General features: G+C 46.0%; 1 protein-coding gene across 2 annotated transcripts in view; it reads right to left on the bottom strand.

Annotated features, from left to right (window-relative positions):
• The window catches only part of LOC147709660 (tyrosine-protein kinase Src42A-like), a 309,465-nt gene that overhangs the window by 196,273 nt on the left and 89,861 nt on the right, over positions 1-23,331 (bottom strand). For both annotated transcript variants that reach the window (XR_015296713.1, XM_086928180.1), the window contains exon 2: positions 8,449-8,567. Coding sequence is in view for 1 of the 2 variants with exons in the window: in XM_086928180.1 (XP_086784306.1) it covers positions 8,449-8,567 (119 nt within the window). In the remaining variant the exon portion in view is untranslated. The remainder of the gene's footprint in view (positions 1-8,448; positions 8,568-23,331) is intronic.

Below are 23,331 nucleotides of genomic sequence, written 5' to 3'. Positions count from 1 at the left end.
GCTCAGAGCTCTGTTCATGCCACTGTCCAGATTCACTCAGAGCTCTGCTCTTGTTAATACCCAAGCTGGCTCAGAGCTCTGTTCATGCCACTGTCCAGATTCACTCGGAGCTCTGCTCTTGTTAATACCCGCGCTGGCTCAGAGCTCTGTTCATGCCACTGTCCAGATTCACTCAGAACTCTGCTCTTGTAAATACCCGCGCTGGCTCAGAGCTCTGTTCATGCCACTGTCCAGATTCACTCAGAGCTCTGCTCTTGTTAATACCCGCGCTGGCTCAGAGCTCTGTTCTTGCCACTGTCCAGATTCAGTGCTCTGCTCTTGTTAATACCCAAGCTGGCTCAGAGCTCTGTTCATGCCACAGGCCAGATTCACTCAGAGCTCTGCTCTTGTTAATACCCAAGCTGGCTCAGAGCTCTGTTCATGCCACTGTCCAGATTCACTCAGAGCTCTGCTCTTGTTAATACCCGCGCTGGCTCAGAGCTCTGTTCATGCCACTGTCCAGATTCACTCAGAGCTCTGCTCTTGTTAATACCCAAGCTGGCTCGGAGCTCTGTTCATGCCACTGTCCAGATTCACTCAGAGCTCTGCTCTTGTTATTACCCAAGCTGGCTCAGAGCTCTGTTCTTGCCACTGTCCGGATTCACTCAGAGCTCTGCTCTTGTTATTACCCAAGCTGGCTCAGAGCTCTGTTCTTGCCACTGTCCAGATTCACTCAGAGCTCTGCTCTTGTTCATACCCAAGCTGGCTCAGAGCTCTGTTCTTGCCACTGTCCAGATTCACTCAGAGCTCTGTTCTTGCCACTGTCCAGATTCACTCAGGGATCTGCTCTTGTTATTACCCAAGCTGGCTCAGAGCTCTGCTCTTGTTATTACCCAAGCTGGCTCAGAGCTCTGTTCTTGCCACTGTCCGGATTCACTCAGAGCTCTGCTCTTGTTATTACCCAAGCTGGCTCAGAGCTCTGTTCTTGCCACTGTCCAGATTCACTCAGAGCTCTGTTCTTGCCACTGTCCAGATTCACTCAGAGCTCTGTTCTTGCCACTGTCCAGATTCACTCAGAGATCTGCTCTTGTTAATACCCAAGCTGGCTCGGAGCTCTGTTCAACCCACTGCCCAGATTCACTCAGAGCTCTGCTCTTGTTAATACCCGAGCTGGCTCAGAGCTCTGTTCTTGCCACTGTCCAGATTCACTCAGAGCTCTGCTCTTGTTCATACCCAAGCTGGCTCAGAGCTCTGTTCATGCCACTGTCCAGATTCACTCAGAGCTCTGCTCTTGTTAATACCCGATCTGGCTCAGAGCTCTGTTCATGCCACTGTCCAACTTCACCCAGAGCTCTGGTCTTGGTAATACCCAAGCTGGCTCAGAGCTCTGTTCATGCCACTGTCCAGATTCACTCAGAGCTCTGCTCTTGTTAATACCCAAGCTGGCTCAGAGCTCTGTTCTTGCCACTGTCCAGATTCACTCAGAGCTCTGCTCTTGCTAATACCCAAGCCGGCTCAGAGCTCTGTTCTTGTTAATACCCAAGCTGGCTCAGAGCTCGGTTCATGCCACTGTCCAGATTCACTCAGAGCTCTGCTCTTGTTAATATCCACGCTGGCTCAGAGCTCTTTTCTTGCCACTGTCCAGATTCACCCAGAGCTCTGCTCTTGCTAAAACCCAAGCTGGCTCAGAGCTCTGTTCATGCCACTGTCCAGATTCACTCAGAGCTCTGCTCTTGTTAATACCCAAGCTGGCTCAGAGCTCTGTTCATGCCACTGTCCAGATTCACTCAGAGCTCTGCTCTTGTTAATACCCAAGCTGGCTCAGAGCTCTGTTCATGCCACTGTCCAGATTCACTCAGAACTCTGCTCTTGTTAATACCCGCGCTGGCTCAGAGCTCTGTTCATGCCACTGTCCAGATTCACTCAGAGCTCTGCTCTTGTTAATACCCGCGCTGGCTCAGAGCTCTGTTCTTGCCACTGTCCAGATTCAGTGCTCTGCTCTTGTTAATACCCAAGCTGGCTCAGAGCTCTGTTCATGCCACAGGGCAGATTCACTCAGAGCTCTGCTCTTGTTAATACCCAAGCTGGCTCAGAGCTCTGTTCATGCCACTGTCCAGATTCACTCAGAGCTCTGCTCTTGTTAATACCCGCGCTGGCTCAGAGCTCTGTTCATGCCACTGTCCAGATTCACTCAGAGCTCTGCTCTTGTTAATACCCGCGCTGGCTCAGAGCTCTGTTCTTGCCACTGTCCAGATTCAGAGCTCTGCTCTTGTTAATACCCAAGCTGGCTCGGAGCTCTGATCATGCCACAGGCCAGATTCACTCAGAGCTCTGCTCTTGTTAATACCCAAGCTGGCTCAGAGCTCTGTTCATGCCACTGTCCAGATTCACTCAGAGCTCTGCTCTTGGTATTACCCAAGCTGGCTCAGAGCTCTGTTCATGCCACTGTCCAGATTCACTCAGAGCTCTGCTCTTGTTAATACCCGCGCTGGCTCAGAGCTCTGTTCATGCCACTGTCCGGATTCACTCAGAGCTCTGCTCTTGTTAATACCCAAGCTGGCTTAGAGCTCTGTTCATGCCACTGTCCAGATTCACTCAGAGCTCTGCTCTTGTTAATACCCAAGCTGGCTCAGGGCTCTGTTCATGCCACTGTCCAGCTTCACTCAGAGCACTGCTCTTGTTAATACCCAAGCCGGTTCAGAGCTCTGTTCATGCCACTGTCCAGATTCACTCAGAGCTCTGCTCTTGTTAATACCCGCGCTGCCTCAGAGCTCTGTTCTTGCCACTGTCCAGATTCAGAGCTCTGCTCTTGTTAATACCCAAGCTGGCTCAGAGCTCTGTTTATGCCACAGGCCAGATTCACTCAGAGCTCTGCTCTTGTTAATACCCAAGCTGGCTCAGAGCTCTGTTCTTGCCACTGTCCAGATTCAGAGCTCTGCTCTTGTTAATACCCAAGCTGGCTCAGAGCTCTGTTCATGCCACAGGCCAGATTCACCCAGAGCTCTGCTCTTGTTAATACCCAAGCTGGCTCAGGGCTCTGTTCAGGCCACTGTCCAGATTCACTCAGAGCTCTGCTCTTGTTAATACCCAAGCTGGCTCAGAGCTCTGTTCATGCCACTGTCCAGATTCACTCAGAGCTCTGCTCTTGTTAATACCCGCGCTGCCTCAGAGCTCTGTTCTTGCCACTGTCCAGATTCAGAGCTCTGCTCTTGTTAATACCCAAGCTGGCTCAGAGCTCTGTTCATGCCACAGGCCAGATTCACTCAGAGCTCTGCTCTTGTTAATACCCGCGCTGCCTCAGAGCTCTGTTCTTGCCACTGTCCAGATTCAGAGCTCTGCTCTTGTTAATACCCACGCTGGCTCAGAGCTCTGTTCTTGCCACTGTCCAGATTCAGAGCTCTGCTCTTGTTAATACCCAAGCTGGCTCAGAGCTCTGTTCTTGCCACTGTCCAGATTCACTCAGAGCTCTGCTCTTGCTAACTCCCAGTTTTACTCAGGCCTCAGTACTAATAATAGAGGGATCCACAAGGTCTCTTTATTGGTGAAAAATGCACAGATAATTTCTAATTAAGCAATAATCCTGTGATTTAACATTTAAGAAAAACCCCAAAACTATTCTGGGATGCATGGTGCCATGCTCTCAGTTTTAATATTTACATTATATTTGCATTATGGATAAGTGGAAACAGAGGGTGTGGTGCAAAACATGCATTTCTATTTTCAAAGAGAGCTGTACATACAGTAGGATGATTATTCTTATTGGTACCAGGTATGAGAAGCACAGCACTCACAGGAAACTGTTAACCCCAATTTATTAGGGTATCAAAGCACAAAAAGAAGCGTCTTGGCGACTGCCTTTGTCAATATCAAACGGCAGCCGAGACTGCGTTATTTAAATAAACAAACATACATCCAGTTCATTGGCGGTTCAAATCTAATCAAAACAAACAAAGGACTGTTTGGATGGACACAGAAATCATTTTGGCCATCTTTTAACATGCAAAGTTCAATTATTAATGCATGTCTAACCTGCTTAATTCATACAATTAGCTTTACATATATACATATGTTAACAGTCCATTATTAGTCGCCGAAATGCGCCTTTTTGAGCTTTGATGCCCTAATAATTCGGGTTTAAGAGTTTCCCACGAGGGCGGTGCTTCTTCTACCTGGTAGCAGTAAGATTTAGCGTGTTTTCACCAACACACGTGGAGCACCCGTTTGAGAGTGCAGGGACCATGGTGAACCCACACGCGGAGCACCCGTTTGAGAGTGCAGGGACCATGGTGAACCCACACACGGAGCACCCGTTGGAAAGTGCAGGGACCATGGTGAACCCACACGCGGAGCACCCGTTTGAGAGTGCAGGGACCATTGTGAACCCACACGCGGAGCACCCGTTTGAGAGTGCAGGGACCATGGTGAACCCACACGTGGAGCACCCGTTTGAGAGTGCAGGGACCATGGTGAACCCACACGCGGAGCACCCGTTTGAGAGTGCAGGGACCATGGTGAACCCACACGTGGAGCACCCGTTTGAGAGTGCAGGGACCATGGTGAACCCACACATGGAGCACCCGTTTGAGAGTGCAGGGACCATGGTGAATCCACATGCGGAGCACCCGTTTGATAGTGCAGGGACCATGGTGAACCCACGGTGAGCAGTATACAATGGGGTTAGTCTTGCAGTCTGTAAGGAAAGGCTGCAGGCCAATGGCTGAATCTCTACCCCGGCTGCCGTCACCCCGCAAGAAGAGCTCTAAAGTCCAAGGTACAGCACACCATCCCCTGCAGACAGGCACGTGTAAAGATGCATCTACCTGATAACACAAAAGCAATCACTGGAAAGAACTTGTCCTCTGGATTCTGCTTAGCTCTGAATGGTCTTTGACTGTCTAGTAGCACTCAGTAATCCTGAAATAGAAGACCTGAAGCGGTCTAATTACTGTCCATTGTCCTTTTGTTGTGTTATGTTAATTGGATTTATACAGTGCATGCCTGGCAGGGTTTCCCAAGGCTATACTACCACAACAGATCCGGCTACACATTAAAAAGGTGGTTCCTATTCCAGGAAGTTCAGAACAATCAGGTTTTCAACCTCTTCCGGAAAGTCAGAAGGGAGTGACAGGCTCTCAAATCAGGGAAAATGGAATTCCTTAGCTTTGGACCTAAAAAATAGAAGGTCGAGCTCCTTGCTGAGATCTCATGATTATGGGAACCAAAGTCAGGTCAAGATTACTTGACCACAAGGTTTGACTGGGTGTATAAGGTGATACCAGAGACCTCATATAGGTAGGGCCGAAATTAGATCGGGCCACATGCACCAAAAGAAAAACCGGTCGCAAACGGGCAGATTCTCAGAATCAGCCCCTTTGCGACCAGTATTTTTGCATTTGGGATGCATCATTCCAAATGCAAAAATCACAATTTAAGTAATCTCTAAATTGCGACTAATTAAATTGCGATTGCATTTAGGGAATCGCAAATTGAGATTCCTTAAATGCAATGTATTAAAGTAAATCATCACCATCACCTTGACCATCACCGGAGAACACTCGTACAAACCCAAGTCATGAGTAGGGTAGACTACTGCAACGGACTGCTCATATCCGCTAATACAGAACAGTTGAAGAGATTGCAGGTTGTTCAGAACACTGCTGCTAGATTGATCCTTAATGCCCCTGCGAGATCTCCCTCACATCCTTTACTGAGCAAGCTACATTGGCTCCCAATTCGCCAGAGAGTGCTATTCAAGATTTGTTGTACCATCCACAAATGCTTGTACGGTACTGGCCCTAGGTATCTAAATGAAATCTTCCAACTGTATCAGCCAGGTATATCCTTAAGATCTGAAAATCAAGCACTGCTGCAGATCCCTAGGATCAGAAGAGAAAGACAGGGAGGCCGAGCCCTAGCATTCAGAGGTCCTACTCTATGGAACTCATTACCCTCTTTCATAAGACAGAACTCCAATCTTGCTGCCTTCAGAAAATATCTGAAAACGTATTTGTTTCCCACTCAGCAACCCTAGTTAAGTCACACAATCCTCCTGCTCCCACTTATCTTTAGTACAACACAGCGCGGAGATATGTCTTCGGAGATCGAATTCCTGCGCCATACAAATAACCAAATAAATAAATAAAACATTTAGCGATTTCGCTAAAACGAGTCGCAAATTACCATCAATTTGTACTTGATGGTAATTTGAGAAAACTTTGAAAAATGCACTATAGTGCATTTTTCAAAGTTACACTTTACACACACACATGCTCTTGGGGCATGCATGTGTACAACATGTACTCATATGCCAATTTCAGGGGTGCAACAGGGTATCCTTTTGGAACCCTTGGACCCTTGAAATTGCATGCACAATTTGTGAGTACCTATTGGGTACTCGCAAATTGCAAAAGCAATTCCCATTTATTCTTATGGGCCTCTGTGCCCATAGTTGAAACTAGGAAGACATTCCTTAATTGCGACTCGCAATTTGCGATTCTCAATTAAAGAATGTTTCGAAATCGCTATTTTTTTGCGATTTCTACATACATAGGCTTTTGCAATTCCTTAATAATTGCAATGAAGGAATCCCAAAAGCCTACCTTGATGCATGCGCCCCATAGACATTTATCCACACAAGACAGTGCTTTGAATTGGACACAGTGCTGAAATGGGAGCCAATGAAGTTCTCAGAATAGATTGGCAGTCGGAGAGAACTTTGGGGCATTGAGTAAAAGTCGTGCAGCCCTATTTTGCCCAATTTGCAGCTGTTTGAGTAAGCTCTTCTTGACCCCTAGATAGAGACTGTTTCCATAATCTAATCTGGAAATAATTAAGGCCTCAATGGCCGTTCTTTGGGCAAAGCTGGAAAGATAGCTCAACATTTTCTCAAGCCATCGGAGGATGCTAAAACAGGAGCCACCTTTGTGATTTGGTGACTCATGGATATTTTGTTATCCAACCAAACTCCCAAGTTCTAGACCCTAGGGGTGTGGGTAGGAATAGATATGACCAAGAGGCTTACTCTGCTGCTGAGGCAGCGCAAGCCTCTCATCAGTGAGCCCCTGGGAGGTTTTTTACTTCCTTTCCAAGGCATCCATGCCAGGGTACACCCACTCCCCATCTCTTTGAGTACATGATCCCACATGGGACAAACACCACACCGCGCGGGAGGAATTATCCATCAGAGTGAATCACTTCGCTGCAACTACAAAATGTGAATTAGGACTCATAGAGCCTGATTCACAAAGGTAACACACCTTTGAGTAAGTTTACCCTTGTGAATAAATTCCTACTTTTCCGTATTCACAAACTGCACCTTTTGTTGTAACTTACACTTTTGTAGTAAGTCCAGCACCACACATGGCCAATCTCTGGTACCGCAACACCCACCCTTAGAAAATAATGGAGGCAAGGACTTACTACAAACGTGTAAGTTACTGCAAAGGTTTAACTTACCTCAAAATTTCGGTTTGTTGATAAGAAAAAGAAGTAAACCTATTCAAAAGTGTAAGTTACAATAAAAGTGCAGGTTTGCGATTAGCAGTTTGTAGTAATTTTTGAAGTATTACTGCAGTACTACATGACTTACTATACAGTGCAGTTTGTGAACCAGGCGCATAAAACAGTCATTTGCACATCCAAATACCACTAAAGTGTGCAAACGGCTTTGAGAATCAAGTTCACATCTTGTAATAAAATGCCATCTACGCCTTCAAGTCAGGACTGAGTGTGGTCAACCACAGTTCTCTGGTGCTTCCAGCAGCAGAGTGACTCAAGCAGGGTGAACCCACGGCTCATACACTGACTAACCTATCCACCACTGTAATGACGTTCATATTTCACTATACTAATTCAACACTAATCCTTTATAGGTCTCGCCGAAAAAGCGATTTGACGACTCATCAGGGGAAGTAAGCGGCGAATGAAGAGGACTCAATTGCATGGGCGGACTTGAATTCTTGCTAAGGGAGCTGGGGTGGGAAGCATCCTTTACAACGCAACTTTTACAACGCACTACCATTACGACGCAACTTATACAACGCAAGTCATTACAACGAATTGCGCTGGAGGGCGCTCTAGGATAGGGAATAGTTTAATTACTATCCAACACCTTCCCTACTATCCACAGGGACTGGAGTTGGAATAGTAAATTAAACTATTCACTATCCAGCGCCCCCCAACGCAAGTTGTTGTAACGACTTGCGTTGTAAAAGTTGCGTTGTAATGGCATGCTTTGTAAAAGCATGCGTTGTAATGACATACATCCAGCTAGGGTAGGATGTTGTAATTGTTTGTCCTAGCTCTTACCTGTACTGATCTTGTGAGTTTACAGAAAAACAATAAAAATAGTGTTTTAAAAAAATAATCAGGGGAAGTAAGCGCTGTATAAATGCAATTACAATACAATACAATACAAACAATACACGAGACACCCCTTGGTTGCCACACTGCATGGCCAAAGTCAGATACCTGAGAGGTAATAACAGTTCACTTCCTCATTCCGCCAGAGCAGGAAGGCGCCATCGGTGTTCTCAGCCTGCATGAGGAACCTCTTCGCATCAAGGCGCGTAAGCTTTCCGAAATACCACCTGCAACGGAGAAGAAGAGTCTTATGTACCAACGCATTCCCATAGACACAGAATGGGTCAACCCCTTGGGTATGGAAAGCCCTCAATGCATGAACTCTACCAGGTGCGGCCCCGTTCAAGGAGTGAGGTTATCATCAAGGAAGTCACTTCTCTCTCTCACACTAGGTCCTCTTTCACCTGCCATTCACTCTGCCACTAAACTCAAAACCCATCTCTTTAACGATTAGTACCCTACTTGTGTCTGTCCTCCCTCTGCCAGCGCTGGGACACTTCGTCGAGTAGCCACACGCTTTATAAATGGTTTTAACATAACACAACATAACAGTGGGCCGCAAAATCATCTAGCTAATGATTTATTAATTAAGCAGGTCACAATTTGCGATGCTGTGTGATTCTCTGCAAATACAGGGACGGTGGCCTGCAAAGGGCAGCAGAGCCCCACCCCTGCATTTGTATTCCTAAACAGAAAACATTTGTTAAAGCCCCATGTCCATTAAAGGGACAGGTGGGGATTCACAAATGTTTCCTATCTTGGAATACATCAGGGGGTGGGGGCATGGTGTGGGACCCTGGAGCACTGTCTTCTCCCCCAAGACACGATTCACAAAGGAGACCCTGCCCTACAGGAATTAGATAACATGCCTGCCCACGTGTCGGAATCTGACCAATGGGTCGCAACCAGGGCAGTCACAAACCATTGATACGTGTCACTGCAAATCCCAATTAAGACCGGGTGAGGCACTTGCGTCATTGCTTTTTGCGGTTGCAGAATCTGCACCTCTCCCACCGCAATTTTTGCATTTGGGATGCATCATCCCAAATGCAAAAATCGCTATTTAAGTAATTACAAAATTTGCGATTACTTAAATTACAATCGCATTTAGGGAATCGCAAACTGCGATTCCATAAATGCAATGCACCAACAACAAAAAATTCGCAATTTCGTTATTAAGAAATGCAAATTACCATCAACTTTAAAAAATGCACTAAAAGTGCATTTTTCGAAGTTCTATGTTGCACACACACATGCCCTTAGGGCATGTGTTTGTGCAACATGTTTTTAATTGCACTTTCAGGGGTGCATCAGGGTGTTCTTTCGGTCCCCGTATCACCCTTGAAATTGCATGCGCAATTTGCGAGTACCTATTTGGTACTCGCAAATTACACATTCAATTCCCATTGATTCCTATGGGCCTAGGGCATTGTGACTCGCAATTAAGGAATTTTAAGAAATCACACTTTTTGGGCGAATCCTTCATGCATTGCATTTTGCGATTTCTAACTAGCGAATCGGTAAATTTCGCTATTTAGAAATCGCAAACTGCGGGATTGATGCATGTGCGCCGATGTCCCTTTCAGGCCTTTCTTCACTGCGATTCAGAATGACTAGTATAACCCCTTTTGCATGTCAAAAATACTTTGCAGAGTAGGAAAAAGGGCTCTTCTGCACATCAAAAACACACTTTTTATGTTCACAAGGTAGGAGATTTATAGAATTGCAGGTATTGCGACTGCAAATGTGTTTTCTACATTGGCTCTCACCTGTGTCAAGGACAGACATGGGGAAGACATTGTTGAAGGCCAGGCGGAAGTGTTTCTGTGACGGAAATGTTTTCTCGTGAAGGAAAATAGAAAATCATAATTGCCAATTAACACCTGCAATCTTTAGGCACATTAATACGTTTGCTTGTGAGTATTTTGGAAACCCCTTTTAGAGTTATCCCCAAAGTTCTCTAGTTTTTTTCAGTGAATTTGAGATTTGAAACATCCATGCTGAATGCTGTTGTTTTATTTCCATTCATAACGTACATTGCCGCAGTCAGCATTTATCATTCATGGACTGAATGCAGATCTGTTCATGCAGGCCCTGGCTTCACCAACTCTGCAACTTCAGTGAACATGAGGTGTGTGGTGGAGAAACCAGGGATGAGGGCGTCCTACAGAGTGAAATCCCCACCTATACTGAGATACCGCGACACACCAGATACAGTACATCTAAGGTTGCACCTTCCACAGTCACATCCACACCATGTTTTGCCTCTAACTCTGTAGAGAAACCCATGGGGCCTCATTTATGAAAAGTGACGCATCGCTGCGAGAAAACAATGATGCGTCACTTTTCATTGCACCCTCCTTGTGACACTAACGAAGCGTCATATTTACAGTATGACACATCATGTCGCAAGGTGTTACAGATACAGCAGTTTTTCGGACGTATCTCTAGGTGCAAAAATGACGCATTGCTGGAGTGTGTCACAAAAGTGACACAACTCCAGCAATGGGTCATTACACATGGGCAAGTCCCATTTCAAATGTGCCTGCGTCATGGCAGGCGTAAGATATTGACGTATTTGTTTCCTAGAAGTGGGGCAGTTAAATCCTAAACATTGCACTGTGTCACATCTACGACCCTTTCTTGTGTCGGAATGCCCCCCGCATACATTATACCTGACGCAGGTATAATGTGGAGCAGGGGTTTAAAAAGTGACGCATCTACCTAGATACGTCACTTTATAAATATGACGCAACATGGCACATTTGTACGCCGCTGGTGACGCACTGGCGGCGTAAAAGTGATGCAAAGTCCCATAAATAAGCCCCCTGTGGTGCAAGTGACACTTTTGATACTTACTCACTCGTGCACTTCGCAGTGAGCCCTGAAGCATCTAGATGACTTCATTTGCTGTAATATGTTGTCACGCCTGCCAGTTCGTGAGCATCAACAAAGATGGCCGCGCGCTCTGCGCATGAGCGAAGGAGTCAGGCTGATGTCAAAAGCCTGCCTTCCCTAGAGACCGACGCTTCGTGCTCTAGTGCTCGTGTTCCCTATGAGTCGCGTCACTTCCGGCCTAAGCCCGTTTCGCATTTGTTCCTGTTTGAAGACTCTTCGTGCTGGTGCGCTTCTCGTCCAGCAAATACCCTGTTCCTCCGGTAATCTAGGCTCCTCAGTATTCAAGTTGGTATCGAGTAGGTATCTGTTCGCTTCTGGTGAACTTTTAATGTTCAGGAAAGACGCTCCCGCTTTGGACTTTATATAGTGGGTTTAGCGTGTTTTTGTTCCTCATTTCCCCCCGCAGCGCCGGCTAAAGCTCTCCTTTGCTCCCAAGGGAGATTCCCGTTTGTGGCTCCTGGTTCCGCCCGTCAGCCGGACTTGGTTTCCCGTTGGCCGGCCGGACTTGGGCAGAGCAGACGTGGAGTCTGTCTGAGGCATTGTGGGACTAGTAGTCCGCCTGTGTCTCCCAGTTTCTTAACCCCCCTGGCCATTATTTTTCTATTATTATTTGCGGCATCATCGGACAGCCAGTAGGTGTGTCAGAATTGGCAGGGGTCACAGCCTCGGAATCAAGGAAGATCTGGTACAGGCGCCTGGCGCTATTTATATATTCTTGTTTCTGGTGTTTCTGTAAACATATGTTATCGTTAGGTCTTTTCTTGGTACAGATATCTCCACCAAATCAACACACCTTAAAACATCAAACACCTTCCCTGCCCTTACACCTCACATTAGGGTAAGTCCTCTATGATTCAATATATTTCTCATAGAATAGGAACATACCCCAGTATCTCATTATTTGTCTCTTTCCTTTTAGGTCAACCCAGAGAGACTAGTGTCGAGAGATTAGTTGTGGCAGTTAACGAGGGGTACGTGTGGTGTTCGAGAGAAGAACTTAAGATTATCCTTAGGTAATATTCACATGAGAGGTGATGTACAGGGAAGAAAGGACAGTTGTGGTGTTTTAACCTGTACACTGTTAATTTTCCTCTTTATTACAGTGCCTGTGTTCAACTTGCTGAAGCTTCTGGTCCAAGGTGTCTGCTCCCCTCCTTCCCTTGTTTTGTTCCCTCCTTTGCCTCTTTGTCACCCTCGCGTACTATGGTCTGATAGACGCGGTGTTACAAGAGGGAGGGGTTGGGCCTATCATCAGTTCCTGGCACTCCAGCGGAAACAACTTGTGGATCCTTACATATGTATTTAACTATGATGGAATATCTGAGTCATATGTGCACTGACTTGTAGTGGCCCCCATTTCTGTCTATTAACAGAGGGATTCTTCCCCTATTATTAAAATCGGCCACATTTAGGCTCAGTGTTGGTTCATCCAGGGACAGCTGTAAGCACCAGCATCACACTCGAAACCTCAGACCCCTGTAATGCACACTGGGGTTACTTCTAGGTGGAAGGGCTCAGGGCTGGGCGTGTTTATTTCCTACAATTTGGTGTTTTTAATAAGTTCCAGCGTGTCGCCCCCTGCTGTCCACATGATGCCGGAGTAAAGGGGGACCGCTTATTTGGCCACAGGTTGGCAGATTGCAGCAATTAGTTCGACACGCCTGACCCCAAGATGGCGGATGGTGCTCCCCGCACGAGAGTCAATTCACAAGGCTCCTCAGAGGGTACTGAAGTGTGAAGGGAATACAATTGAGGCACACTGTGATAACTCGAGAGGCCTTGATGATACCCAAGGCGTGATGAGCCACCAAAGCATACCACCTGTGCCTGACCCTAAGATGGCCGCCATGACCTCCTTTCTTTTTTACTTATAATAATCTTTATTTCGATCACAAGATCATAAAAGATATACATTCAATTCTATACAAAATTTAAAAAGCATATTAAACAACATTAGTGATCAAGATAAAAACTGGAGTTTAAAAATGTAACACAATTTTGGGATTGTCTCAAGACTTCAGGTTTCCTAACACATCATTTTTACACGGCGACATCGAGCATACCACATGGAGGTTAAAAATTTAGATAGAGCAAATACTAGAGTGGGGGATAGGTCTGTCTTTAGGACTCTATAAGCGGGTAGAAAAGTTCTGAATCCCAAGTTCCTGAGCAAGGGGACTAGCCAATATTTCCTACTCCTTTTGTACCCCCTGCAAAAGAAGACAACATGAACGTCATTCTCCTTTGAATGTCCACAAGCCGGGCAAATTTCTGAAGAGGAACGAGAAGACCAGGATGCTGTGAACGATGCTAGGGGAAGGGTTCCATATCTCCGTTGGAGAAAAAATTTCCTGGTTAGTTGTGGAGAAATGGCATCTAGGACGCTTTCGAGATGGTAGGAATCTTTAGTTTGTATGAACTTGTTGGACAGCGACCCCTCCCGTGCACCGTCCATAGCTCTAAGGAACATGTGATCGTAATAAGCTCTCGTCAGTGCCTTTTTTGGGGTCCTTGAGCACATATTTAGTGGGTCCGTCCATAGTTCATAGAGTCCAATTGCCTCCAGCGTTCTCCTGATGTAGATCAGCCATGGCATTGTTTTAGCATTGGGTAGCTCTAGAAATTCCTGCAGCTCAGCTCTATAATTTAAGAGGTCTGGACTACTCCATAGACGCCGCCAGAATGTCAGGGGCTTTAGGCCCAGCTCCTCCGTTATGGGTCGAATGTCCAAGTCCAGTCTGAGCGGGAGTAATGGTGTACTCTGTGGGAGAGCAACAATCTGTCTCAAGAATTTGTTTTCAGTTGTTCATAATTTGGACAATGGAATGTGCCCCCACAGCTCACCCCCATACGTGACACCACCCCGGGCTTGAACTTCATAGATGTGAATTATGGGGCTAAGTGGACGGAAGGGGGATTTGTTCACCAGTCTCATAGTGCCTCCCGCCAACTGTGCCAGTTTGATGTTCACTTTCGACTGGTGGGATGACCACGTTAGGTGTTCATTAAGAGTGATCCCCAGGTATTCGATTGTGTACACCCATTCCAGTTGGACTTCTCCCAACCTTGGTGGGGAGCGATTATGCGGCTTCGGGTTGAGGATCATATATTTAGTCTTTTGAGGGTTGATTTCAAGTCCTCGATCTAAACAGAACTGTAAGAACCCGTCCAAGACACGTTGAATGCCCAGAGGGGATTTGGACAGCAGCAGGGTGTCATCTGCAAACATGATTGCAGGCACCCTGCTGCCAGTCAGCTTTGGGGCGTCGGTGTTGGGAATCCTGGTTAGGTGGGCCACTATCCCGTTCACAAAGAGGCAAAACAGGGTTGGTGCGAGCACACAACCCTGTCTTACCCCTCTGCGAACGGTAAACCTTTCGGTTAAGTTGCCTCCTCTGCCACACCTAACGCGGGCATAGTTGTTATGGTGCAATCTCATCAGGATACCCAAAATATCTCCAGGGACATTCAACTCCTCCAAGACTTTCCATAACTTCAGTCTTGGTACCAAATCAAAGGCGGCACGCAAGTTTACAAAGACTGTATACAGGGTGCCGCCCTCGATTATAGCTGTCCTCCAGTATAGCAGGTTCAACCTAAAAATTTGGTCTGTTGTGGACACTCCCTGTCTGAATCCAGCCTGATAGGGAGTCAGAATGCCCATCTCATCTACCCAGTCCTGTAGTCGATTCAGAACCAGTTTCCCAAAGAGCTTCTGGGATATGTCAATAAGACTAATTGGCCGGTAGTTGGCTGGGAGCAGAGGGGACCCCTTTTTATAAATTGGGACTACCTCTGCGCCCAGCCAAGTATCCGGAACCTCCATACCCCCCAGGATGGCGTTGAATATCAATGTGAGGTATGGGGCCCATATCCCTGGTTCTTGCTTGAATAAGTCCCCAGGTACCCCATCAAGACCGGAGGCTTTTCCAACGGAAAGCCCAGCTATAGCCGCCCTCACCTCTTTTTCTGTAAAACGGTCGCCACATGTGCCTAGGCCTGGCGTGCTGTTTGAGATGCTGGGAGACCTTCTTCTGCTGAGTACAGTGCCTTAAAATGGCTCTGCCATAAGCTGGGAGCGATATTAGGCTCGATAGCTGAGGGTAAATCCTCTGTGTCGTTTGAGACCAGGCACCAGAATTTACGCGAGTCACGAATGGTTAGTGACCTCGAGAGATTTTCCCAGTATTCCTGGTCCCATTCGGCCCTTGCATCTACCAAGAGCTTCCTGTAAGATCTTCTCCTGGCTTGGATTTCCTCCCTATTGGTGCCACTCTTGATGGCAAGTAGCAGTTTGGTCTTAGATTCCCTGCAAGTAGCATTGTACCAGGTCGTCTTGGCTGGGGGTCCTGATCTTTTTCCCGACTTTGAGAACAGATCTATCTCTAGGGTATTAATTAGCTCAGCATGTGTGTGAGCGAGCTTTTCTCTATTAGCTGGCCCTTCCGCCTCTTTCCCTATCTGGAAAGCCTTCTCCAAGTGCGGAATGATCCTTGCATATAGTTTGGGTAATCTGTCTCCCCTAGTGACTAATTTCTCCCATCTGACTTTCCTCCGGTTATTTTCTAAAAGGAGCCCAGACTTGTCATTATCCGTGCCGAGCGTAGTGGGTTTGTTCCCTGGTGAGATGTAGGAAAGTTCCAGGGCGTTATGGTCACTATCCCTTCTTTCGATGATTTTAAAATCGACTACTTGTGGCCACATGGATAGTTTAACGAGAATATAATCTATTCTCGATTCTCTGCCAGTTTTATTATAAGTACAGGTGCTAGGTATGTCTGATTTACAGCGACCATTGCAGGCCCTTAATCCTTGGTTTAGGGTGAGGGCAGTAATCTGCAAGGCCAGGGGGGTCCAAGCTCTCGGGGGAGGTGCCACCGTCACAGGTACGCGCCAACGTAAGTCTTCCTCAAGAGTGGGGCCATCACGTAGACCTGATAGTGGTTCATACTGTGAATTTAGATCACCTCCCACCAGGCATGCAAGTTCCCAGGGAATACCGCCAAGGAACACAGAGAGTTGCTCTATGGTGCTGGATTCCTTGGACATTTGTACCGGCCTGGAATATATGTTTACAACCACCAATTTCGATGAATTTGGCCACTCCAATAAGACGGCCAAAATATCATCTGAATCTGTTTCCAGGTAGTTAGCCTGACAGCCTAAATCTGTTGCTATCCATGTCGCGAGTCCTCCCGATGGCCTTCCCTTTCCCCCCCACTTAGCAGGTTTAGAGAAGGCTGCAAAACCCTGAAGCAAGATTTCCTCACGTGCCCAGGTCTCCTGAAAAAGTAGAATGTTTTTAGAATTGATAAAGGAGGCCCAGTCAGGAGAGTCAATCTTACTGGCTAATCCCGCAACGTTCCACGAAACCAGGGTTAAGGGGCATAGTTTGGTAGAGGATAAGCCCGTAGTGATGTTATTGTTAACTTCCCTGATCTCCGGAGTAACCACCTGTATTGGGGGTGAATGAGCCGGGGCAAATCTTGGATTGGTATGGGTCGCATTTGGAGCCTCTGGAGAGGACTCCGGAGCTAGATTTAATTCCAAAGGGTTTTGTGTCCCTGTGAGCAGAGTGTATAGTGAGAGTGGGCTGTTCCCCGTCCCTTCTAACGCTGGCCATTCACACCCCCCATTGTCCATGCGTCAGTCCACCATTTCCAGACTGCTATATCTGTTGTAGACAGGGAAATGGGCTGGATAATGCATTCTATGAGGCCCTTGAATACCTCTTGTAAATCCTCCTCCGCGGCCCCTCCTCCTTGTGATGTTTTCCCAGCCTTCATCCTCCTAAAACTGCATGAAATGATCAGTGGGTCTTCCCCTATAATTAAGAGGACCGCTTCTCTCCCTTCGACCACTTCCCCAATCATCCAGTAAATCTTGGTGGTGCCCCCATCTTTGATCCTCCAAGTTATATGGACTTGATGGATAAAAGAATGAGAGAGGGAGAGGCTGGATATTGCTGGCTTGGTCATCAGAGTCCCAGGCACAGATGTAGGCAGCAGTGCCCGGTTCTCTGAAGGTGACCAAAACGCAGTCTCCCCTTACTGATTTCATCACAAGACCGGAGGCTACATTATGCATACAACTTTTAATATGCAGATCCCAGCCGCATCACAAAGGAAAGTTCTAAATAGAACAAAGGCAACAGCTAAAAGCCATGAGCCAACAAGATACAGCCTCTTTTAAATGCGGCTCCCAAGCAGATAAGTCTATCTTTATTCTTCCTGTTTATTGATTTCTTTAAGAACTTTAATCAGTAATTTACTGTGATTTACTGTGTTTTGGGGTTTTATAGACTTTAGTATGAGTCTGTTATTATGGTGTGGCGCTTTCCTTCCCCCGTGATCCCACACCCTCTTTCCACTACCAATTTCCAATCTATGGAAATTCCCTCATTATAAACCCCCCCCGCCCCCTGCGCGATTGTGTGGATTCAATGATTTCGATCTGAAACTTCTAATGACCCGATTACCTTTAATCGATAATCCTCATTTCCTTTCCTCTCGTTTAAACCGTGCTCAGCACGTCTTCGCTGGCGATATACATCGTTTTTATAATTCTTTGTTGGGTAAGTATACTTTTTTGCTAACCTTTAATTTCCTTCGTTTCTCCCCCTTCCCTCGCGCTCAGCAACGCGAGTCTCTGCCAATATTCAAGGAATGACCCTTAGCAACAACGACGCCGCGTCGTCGGGTTGCTAAGGGCACTTCCTTTACTTCATAACACGTCCACGAAGCTTCGGGGCGTTTCCATAGCAACCCCGCACGCGTCCACGAAGCTTCAAGTGTTTCCATAGCAACCTGCTAACGCTCATCTTCACCGGCAAGCGACGACTGCATACAAACGATTTATCAAACGTTTAACGCTTAAAAAACGATTAAACCCTCGCTATTTCAGCCTTTTAAACCAAACAAGGACTTTTTCAATCCTCTAAAAAATCGACTCTTTCAATCCCTTAAAAAATCGTCTCATTAATATATTAATACAATGTCCAACTCTGGCTCCGAAGAGGCTTCTGCCCCCTGTCAAGAAGTCTCCAGTGATAAATTCAAAAAATTACTCGATTCTGGGAGGAGATTGTCCCTGACTGAACCTCCTTCAACTATTTTAAGCTCTAAACGTCCCATTCAACAAAATGACACTACCTCTGGCAAAAGACTGAGAAAAAACAACAATATTAATATGAACATGGGAGGTCTTAGCACCTCATCTATGGCTAGAGGTCCTAGTACCTCAAGAAATGAGGGAGGTCTTCGCACCTCAACTGGTTTGGGTGCCCTTGGCGGCACAAAGAATAATGGTGCCCGAAGCGACACACATTTTAAGAATGTTCATTACGACGACGATCATGACTCAGATGACTCTGAATTTATAGATGAATACGTTTTCGATCTTAATGAAAACCAAGACCATGACTTTGGGGATGGTCTAGATATCACCGAATCATCCAGCAAAGATGTTATATGTAACCCTTTGGGTGAGGAGATGCTTTCACCTCAAAACTTAAGACATCCTCGAAGCTCTGAGTGGTACCCTCAAGAACATGTTTCCAAGTTTGTTAAAAAATGGATAAGATATCCCTTAGAGAGGGAAACTCGTAACATCCTGAGAGCAGAATGTTCCAGACCCTCGGTGGGCGATAAGACCTGTTACACCCCAAATCTTGATCCTGACTTGATCAAATTCCTTTTTAAATTGGGACGTGACCCTAGGAAGGGTATCGAAAAATCCTTTAAAACCTGTCAGGATTGTCTTCTCGACGTCCTTGGCCCTCTCACAAGAATCCTCGACTCCGCAGAAGAGTCCCACCTAGAAGGGACCCACCTTGATACCGAGCTCATTAGAGGATGGAGCCAAAGAGCTATTATTCTCTTAGGAAATGCTAATACAAGCATTAATGCAGAGAGACGTAGAGTGGTTCTCACCCGTATTAACCCTAAACTCGCCGATCTTGCTGATAAAGAACCCTCTAATAGCCAAAAAGGACTTCTCTTTGGAGAAGATCTTATTAAATCCCTCGGCAAGTATGTTTCTACATTCACTGCCTTAGACAGAGCGCAACAAAACATGCGCAAGGTTTTTAATACTGGAAATGGCCTTTTTGGAAGGGCCGGAAGACGCGGCCAACCTTCCGGCCGTTTCCCTCAGAGGCCCAATTTCAGATCTCGTGGAGGTGGCAGAGGCTACCCTCAATACCAACAATATCAATACTCTAACTCGCAATTCTACCCTCAAAGAGGCAGAGGACAACGTGGCAGAGGATTCAGAACACGTGGGTCAAATACCCAAACCAACCCCTCAGGTGAGTGCTTCCCCTCTACCTTCCCTTTCTTTCCCTTCAAAGGTAGGCGGGAGGCTGAAGTATTTCGTAAAAATTTGGGAATCCATCACTCAGGATCCTTGGGTTCTAAGCACTGTAAAGGGTTTTACAATAGATTTCGATCAAGAACCTATTCAGATTTCTCTCCCAAAATGTATTCCAATGTCACAGGTACAACAAAACATAATAGAAGAGGAAATCTCTTCAATGATTCAGAAAGGTGCAATCTTAGAGGTCCCTATGGATCTCCTAGGTTTTGTGAGCAACCTTTTTTTGGTCAAAAAGAAAGACAAGGGTTGGAGGCCGGTTATAAACCTTCGCCAAGTAAACAGATTCATTTCCTACAGGCATTTCAAGATGGAGGGTATCCACCTCCTGAGGGATCTGCTCCTAGAAGGGGACTGGTTAGCCAAACTCGACCTCAAGGACGCCTATTTTACTATCCCCATGGCCAAAACCCATCAACGTTTTCTCCAATTTCTTTGGAAAGGTCGACTGTTCCAATTTCAAGCTCTTCCATTTGGTCTCTCTTCCGCACCATGGTGCTTCACGAAAGTGATGAGAGCCGTTGTTTCCCACCTAAGATCAAGGGGTGTTCGTCTAATTATCTACCTAGACGATATTCTAATTATGGCACAAGAAAAGTCACACTTAATTCGAGACCTGGATATTGCGATGAAACTCATAGAAAGTCTAGGTTTCATCATAAACAAGGAAAAGTCTCACTTGACCCCCTCAAAATCCTTGGAATTCCTGGGCTTCACGGTCGATACCACCCGTTGTCTCCTCCTCCCTTCGAAGAAAATCGCAAAAATAAAGAAGCAAATAAAACATGCTCTGAGCAAACAGTCTCTCTCCCTCAGGGACTTAGCCAGGTTACTTGGTCTCCTCTCATCTTCAATTCAAGCGATTTTTCCAGGACCACTCAATTATCGGGCTCTTCAGAGAGTCAAAGCGAGAGCCCTGAGGTCAGGACTTTGGTACGGAGATCAGATTTCTTTGGACTCAGACTCTCGTTCAGAATTGATTTGGTGGCTAGACAATCTGGAGGCTTGGAACAGCAAGGCCATTTTTGGCTCTTCCCCGGAATTTGTTCTGGAATCGGACGCCAGCCTTCACGGTTGGGGTGCTTGCCTCTCGGATCTAAACACTGGAGGACTTTGGTCTCAGGACGAATCTCTCCACCACATAAACTATCTGGAACTGACGGCCGGACTTTATGCTCTTATGAGCTTCAAAGATTCGCTTCAAGGAAGGTCTGTCCTTTTGAAAATGGACAACATGTCGGCAGTGGCTTACATCAATCGCCTAGGAGGCACGAAATCTGCGGATCTCTCGTATCTAGCAAAAAAACTTTGGATGTTTTGCCTGGAGCACAAGATTGCTCTAAGAGCAGAATACCTTCCGGGCACTGCCAACTCATCCGCAGATTGGAACTCCAGGTTCCTTGTGGATTTCAGCGATTGGAAGCTAAACCCTCATGTCTTCAGGACTTTGAACCACATTTGGGGCCCTCTAGAGGTGGATCTCTTTGCAAGCAGACTCACCTCCCAACTTCCAGATTATTTCAGCTGGATGCCCGACCCGGGTGCTCAAGCATTCAACTCCTTCCTCCAGCCCTGGAAGGATGTCCGGGGATATGCCTTTCCCCCCTTTGCGATGATTCAGAGAGTCCTCCAGAAGGTGAGACAAGAACAATGTCTCCTCACTTTGATAACTCCCTTCTGGCCCTCCCAAGCTTGGTTTCCAACTGCTCTGGAACTAACTTGCTGCATTCCTTTTTTAATCCCGTCTCTGGAAGATCTTCTCACAGATTCAGACGGTCGAATTCATCCCCTTATTCTCAATCAGACTTTGTCCCTTCTTGCTTGGAAAGTGTCAGGAGATCTAACGAGATCTCAGGACTTTCGGACACGGCTTCAGTTCTCCTCAAGGAGTCTTGGGCCCCAGGCACACATTACAGATACAATAGAATCTGGAAACTGTGGGTTTGTTGGTGCATGGAAAGGGACCTGGATCCCTTGGAGGCTCCTATTGTTGACGTGACCAATTTTCTAGTCGAACAATTTGAAAGAGAACTTAGTTATAGAACCATTAATTGCTTTAGGTCCGCAATTTCTGCCGGACATAGTCTCGTCAATGGCAAAACCATTGGGAAAAATGTTATCATTTGTAGGGTCATGAAGAGTATTCGTCTCAAAAGACCCCCTAGACCCAAGTATGACATACTTTGGGATGTTAATTTGATTCTTCGTCTCTTTAGTAATTGGCCTTCTAATTCTCTCCTCAATAGGAAGTTTCTTTCTATTAAACTCGCTACCCTTTTATGCCTAGTTTCTTGCAGAAGATCCTCAGATATCCGTTGTCTGGATATTTCCTATCGTTCTTACAATATTTTTGGCGTTAAATTTGAGATTCATAGTCGTACTAAAACCATGTCTGACTCCATATTTTATCCACGCTTCGATCTTCATCCTAATCTCTGTGTTGTCGAGTGCATGAAAGAATATGACCTTAGAATGTCCAATCTCCGTCCAATTGGCGTCAATCAACTACTTATCTCTTTTGTTAAACCTCATAAGGGTATTAGTTCCCCTTCCATTGCTAGATGGATTAAAATCGCTATGAAACTAGCCGGAGTTGATCTATCAATATTTCAAGCTCATTCCATGAGAGGTGCTATGGCTAGCAAATCTCTTTGGTCGGGAGGTAAATTGGATGATATTTTGAAACCTGCTGATTGGTCCAATGCAGGTACTTTCGCTCGTCATTATTGTAAACCCATCCAACACATGCCTGATGCTGTTCTAGGAAGCTTCCAACATGCATAATGTAGCCTCCGGTCTTGTGATGAAATTGCGATTCTCATATTTACATGACTAGAGAATCTGGATTTCATTAAAGACTCGGAGGCTGACATTATCCCTCCCTCCCTCCTCACGAGGCATTCAATTTATTATTACTATAGTATATATTCTTATGTATTGCAACGTTACTTTGATTTTATGAATCTTTGAATTTGTTCTTTCTGATGTCTCTTGAGATCCTTTAGTCTAATTTCCTTTTTCTTTTCAGACAATGCCTGATTTGGACTTCGCCTGCTTCGTCCTGTTTTGCTTCTTTTGGACCTTCTCCAGTCAAGTTATACGATCTCATTGTTCCGAAGACTCTACTTCAACATTTGAACTTTGAACTTTATCTTCTTGTCCTCATTTAAAAGAGGCTGTATCTTGTTGGCTCATGGCTTTTAGCTGTTGCCTTTGTTCTATTTAGAACTTTCCTTTGTGATGCGGCTGGGATCTGCATATTAAAAGTTGTATGCATAATGTCAGCCTCCGAGTCTTTAATGAAATCCAGATTCTCTAGTCATGTAAATATGAGAATCGCAATTTTCTGGAGTATCCCACCCATGTAACCCGCCTAACCATAGAGATATCGCTGGTTGTTCCTCTCGGGAGTGGTCTGTATGTGGATAACCAGCTGATAACTTTGTTCCTGAGTGATGACATTGTTTCTATTGTTGTGGGTTTTAATTCCGGAACACCTACCAAAACTAGCGTGTAGGGGGCAGCCTCTGGTGGAAGATTGACAGGTTTAGGTTTACGGTTGTAGTTGGGTTTCTCTCCCGTGAATGTTTGATCACCCTTGGATTTAGACTGAGTACGAGCAGTGTCTTTGGGTGTTGGGGTAGTAGTCGGTAAAGCGGTGAGTGTTTGTGGCATTAGTGATGGTGCTTTGTTGGAATTTAGGTTGGGCGGGGGTAGAGG

Source organism: Lissotriton vulgaris, chromosome 6 (genome assembly GCF_964263255.1).
Source record: "Lissotriton vulgaris chromosome 6, aLisVul1.2, whole genome shotgun sequence".
NCBI lineage: Eukaryota > Metazoa > Chordata > Amphibia > Caudata > Salamandridae > Lissotriton > Lissotriton vulgaris.
Note: the sequence above shows the minus strand (reverse complement) of the source record. Positions and strands in the feature narration are given on the sequence as shown.